The 4686-nt window shown below is 35.3% G+C and overlaps 1 protein-coding gene across 2 annotated transcripts in view; it reads left to right on the plus strand.

Annotated features, from left to right (window-relative positions):
* The window catches only part of LOC122059726, a 40597-nt gene that overhangs the window by 29674 nt on the left and 6237 nt on the right, over positions 1 to 4686 (plus strand). For both annotated transcript variants that reach the window (XM_042622741.1, XM_042622749.1), the window contains 5 exons: positions 389 to 543; positions 2225 to 2295; positions 2491 to 2691; positions 2805 to 2843; positions 4335 to 4442. In XM_042622741.1, the coding sequence (XP_042478675.1) occupies positions 389 to 543; positions 2225 to 2295; positions 2491 to 2691; positions 2805 to 2843; positions 4335 to 4442 (574 nt within the window). The remainder of the gene's footprint in view (positions 1 to 388; positions 544 to 2224; positions 2296 to 2490; positions 2692 to 2804; positions 2844 to 4334; positions 4443 to 4686) is intronic.

Here is a 4686-nt window from a genome sequence, read left to right on the forward strand (position 1 = left end):
GTGGGGGTGTGGATAGGGGGTGTCAATCTTGGTTCTCATTCTAAGCTTGGGAAACACGAAGGTCTGGATTCCTATCATTCTTCTCCCATATACTTCCTTCTACACCATCTTTTTTAGCTTTCAGATTTATTAGATGCTTTCTCTTTTTGTCTTATATCTTCTTCTTTAGTATTGGATCATCTTGTCAAATAACATCTTTATCGATCTCCTTTGGAAACTATTTACATTTCTGTGGTAATCTTCTTGTCTTACATATATTTGAACATACTGTTTCGTCCCCATGGCTTCTGTCTCTTCTTCTGGATGTATTTAGCGTTGTCTCATATGCTTTGATTCTTAACTGTGATGCTTTTTATCCAGCTATTAATCAGAGTTAACAATTATGTAGGCCTCTGTCCAGCGGGCAGCGTGGGGAGGTTTATGAGGTGAATGGGGATCGAGTAGCAGTTATTCTAGATAATACTGAAAACAAAACAGCAGAAGGGGATAAGGATGAGAGAAGTGCAGAACAAGCTGCACAATCTTCAATTTATTGGATACATGGTATACTTCTCTTTCACATTAGTTAGTTTCTTATGTTGCATTATTTCTTTTTACTCTTCTATGAGTTGTAATGTCTTCAATACAATTCTGTGAGCAACTGAAAATTGGGAAAACCCTTGCTTATGCCCTTATTGTTAAATGCTCCAGTATTACCATTTAAATACCAAACAGTTCAGACTGTCAGGCTGGATGGTCGGACTGCCAACCATTTTGCCTGACTAGTCCAACTCTCATCTCTTGGTCTGTCTTTGAAAATATTAGATGGCTTATTAAGGATTCACCTGAGAGGCATCTATATTGACCATCTATACCGACCAATATGGAGATACATGTTTTTGATTTTATTGTGATTCTGTGAAGGCAAATAGAGTAGTTTGTTGGGTTTGCACAACCTTGATCTACCAGAGGAAAATGGCCTTTATGTGAATCCTTAACACAGTTCAAAAAAAAAAAAAAAAAAGGACCAGCAGCAAACCAGGCCATCAAACTGGGCCAAGAATGGACTGATATGTTTAATTTTGAATTTCCATTGGGTTATTGGGCCATATGCTTAATATCTTTGGGTTTACTATTCTAACGGGCCAATTCTATATGCCCAAATATTAGGGATTTAAGGCCTATACGATATTAGTGTTATATTCTATTTAAATTGTATTCTCGATTTTAGTAGTGTTTCTAGAAGGCTGGACAGATGTTCTACATTCCAGCCCCTAGTTTCTATCTTGTTAAAGTTCAGGAAAATAGTTTCTTTTTTAAGAAGACTTAGAGTTGTTAGGGATTTTCCCTATCATTTTCCTACTTGCTTATTTCATTGAAGTTATAAATAAAGAGCAGGGGAACACACTATCCCAACAATTTATCAATTGTTAAGCATATGCTTGCTGATTTCTGTAAGATTCAGAACTCCTTTGTTGTGAGATGCTAATCAAGTTCTAGGTGAGAGGCCTAGTTCATATCCTTTTTCTTCTATCTTCTATCTCTACCATTTATTTTTTTATTTTCACTTTCATGATTTAGTTTTGTTAAAGAGTGTTCACGATAGGTGGGACTGTGGGAGTGTCTCCATCGTGCTGTGAGTTAAGTGTTAAGAGTTAGATTTGTATTTGGTTTTATTTCTGTCCATATTAGATTGTACTTAGGTGTTTGAGTCTTAGTGGTTTTCCTACCGAGACTACTTTTTGGATTATAAATAAAGGTGTGCACTACGATAGACAAAAACGCTGAACTATTTTGGGTTTAGATATCTCTCTCAGTTTGCTTCTTCTTCTTCTTCTTCACAGGTTTTGGTTGCTAAGCTTTTCTTACAAGTTTCTATTTTTTTCTAGTCAATGTTGATTTTCTCATATTTGATCATTACTAGCATAATTATATTATATTGTATTGATATGGTTCTATGTTGCATATGAACATAATTTTATAGAATTATCATAGATATATTAAATATAGTCATGTACTGCACACCTAGGGCGCTTAGGTGTTAACTTTGTAGCCTAGTCGCCTTACAACTATGCTAAACATATTCTAGCATGTATGTGCATAAATTTGAAGCAATGCATATTGATTATGAAAATATGATTAACTTTGTTCATTTTAAATGTGCCATATTAAAAATTGTTATTTCTGTAACATAATATATGTATTTTAATGTTGCTAAAATCTGATCAAATTTTACATTTATCAGTTCAGGACATTGAGCATGATCTTGATACTCAGTCTGAAGACTGGTACATAGCAATGGAGGCACTTTGTGAGGTGAGATGCTCAGCCAGGCTTATCAATTTGGATAGGTGAAATACAATGTTCTGGTATAATGAGTTTATTATGGTAATTTATCTTATTTTTTCCAATATTTGGGAGGTTAGTCTTTTGGTTACATCCTCCTGGTACCCTTGTGAATTTATGTGGAGTTCCCTTAAAACTTGAAGTTTGGTTTTCCTTTATTTGCAGGTTTTGCCATCCTTGCAACCTCTGATCGTTTATTTCCCAGATTCTTACCAGTGGTTGTCAAGGGCAGTTCCCAAGTCAAAACGTAAAGACTTTGTCCGTAAGGTTGAAGAAATGCTTGACCAACTCTCTGGACCTGTTGTTTTGATTTGTGGGCAGAACAAAGTTGAAAAGGGAACAGGTTCCAAGGAGAAAGAGAAATTTGTAAGCTTCGAGGTTTTTCCATTGAGTAACTTTTATATGACAAGAGTCTGGGTCTTACTAGGCTATTCCTATAGTTGAAAGATACCACTAATGTTTCTTATGTTGTCTGGCAGACTATGATACTTCCTAATTTTGGTCGTCTTGGTAAGCTGGTAAGCATTTTTATCATTACATAAATTGGAGTTTCCACAATTTGTGATTCTCCTTTCAGTTTTGTAATGTTAAGTTTAGTCCCCTTTCAGTGCTCTCTTTTGCCTAAGATTGAAACTATGTTATTTATTCAGATATAGAGCAGGCCAATAGTATATCAAGTCCCCACAATATTATAATGATCTAACAGCTGGATGACAAACAAGAATCATATAACCAGAATCTGAAAACACAAACCCAGGTTGTTTCAGGAGATTTCATGCAATAGCAAATCAGATGATCTGATGGCCACCAAACCAAGGTCGAAGGACCCTAATGGATGGCCCTTGGATGCCATAGAAGATGATTGGAATCTGTTGCACAGATTCCCCTTTATAAGGTATATTGATTCTGTCAAAAGAACCCTAAAACAGGGTTGCCTCTAGGTTTCTTTTGATAGAAAAACTCCAAAAAGTCGATGTTTCAGGAGAGAAATCTCCAAGGAACCAATGTGGCAGGTAATATGCTCCATGTAACTTGATGTTTTCAATGTAAAATTCACGGTTGCAGCAGTGATCCACACAAGCTGAAGCCAATAAATCTATAGAACAGGAACACTCCACATAAGAAACCCTAGTTTTTCATGTTTTCCCAACTAGGTTTCATAGAAAACACAGCAGTATCGGTTTCTGCAAATTACGAGGAGAAAATCCCTAGGGACTTTCAAAATAAATAAAAAAGAGAGGGTCTATCAGACAGACTCTGATACCATGTAATGATACAAGAACCAGGAGATCAGCACTTGCGATACCAAGAAAGAAGAAGAGAAGTCATCACTGGGAGAGAACCCTAATGCTCATGATAGGATTCAGAATGACCTTACCGTGAAGCCGAGAGCCAATATGTATAACTTAACAATGTTAGAAATTATACACAGAGCATAATTACACATAAAACCAGAAATAAGAAAGACAATGACATAAAACCCCCTGTGACTTGGCAATACTACTTAAACTGTTTATATTCTATGTTATCCTGATACTTCAACTTGATGATCTATGATATTAGATACTTCTATTTCGATGTAAACTGTGAGAGATGCTAAAAGATATTCTACGTAACAACAACTGCCTAGCGCAGTTGGTGAGCTGTGGTGTGCAAAAAACCCATGCTCACCAGGAGGTCTCAAGTTCAAGCCTCCTGACTGTTACCTACTTCCCTTCCTACCTATCAAAAATAAATAAATAAATAAATAAATAAATAAAGATATGCTATGCCCTTGTTACATCAGGGGAACATACTATTTATCTTTAGGTGTATACCATACTTACTGTATCATGTCTTCAAGGAGGAGTTGATCTGCCAGAGTGCATTTTATTAGTCATTAAATATTCTTAAGCAAGTGTCAGTAGTTTTAATATGTCTTAGGTGCACTGTGAACATCATATGGACTATACTTTTAACATATTTTCTTTTTAGCTCTGAACTACATACATTTATGTTTGATACCGCAGCCTCTCTCCTTGAAACGACTTACAGAGGGATTGAAATCATCAAAGAGATCACAGGACAATCATTTATATAAGCTCTTTAATAATGTTCTGTGTGTTCATCCTCCCAAGGTAAATATCTACTTATCTAGTATTCTATTCTACTCATTATGAAGAACAACTTTATTGAAAATTTCTTATGCCTTTTTTACTTCTTTTTTTCCCCCCAAAGTATTAGTTAGAATATGTGAATCATTTATATAAGCTCTTTAATAATTTTCTCTGTGTTCATCCTCCTAAGGTAAATATCTACTTATTTAGTATTCTAGTCTACTCATTGCGAAAACTTTTTTGAGAATTTCTCATGCCTTTTTTA

Source organism: Macadamia integrifolia, chromosome 2 (genome assembly GCF_013358625.1).
Source record: "Macadamia integrifolia cultivar HAES 741 chromosome 2, SCU_Mint_v3, whole genome shotgun sequence".
Taxonomy (NCBI): Eukaryota; Viridiplantae; Streptophyta; class Magnoliopsida; order Proteales; family Proteaceae; genus Macadamia; species Macadamia integrifolia.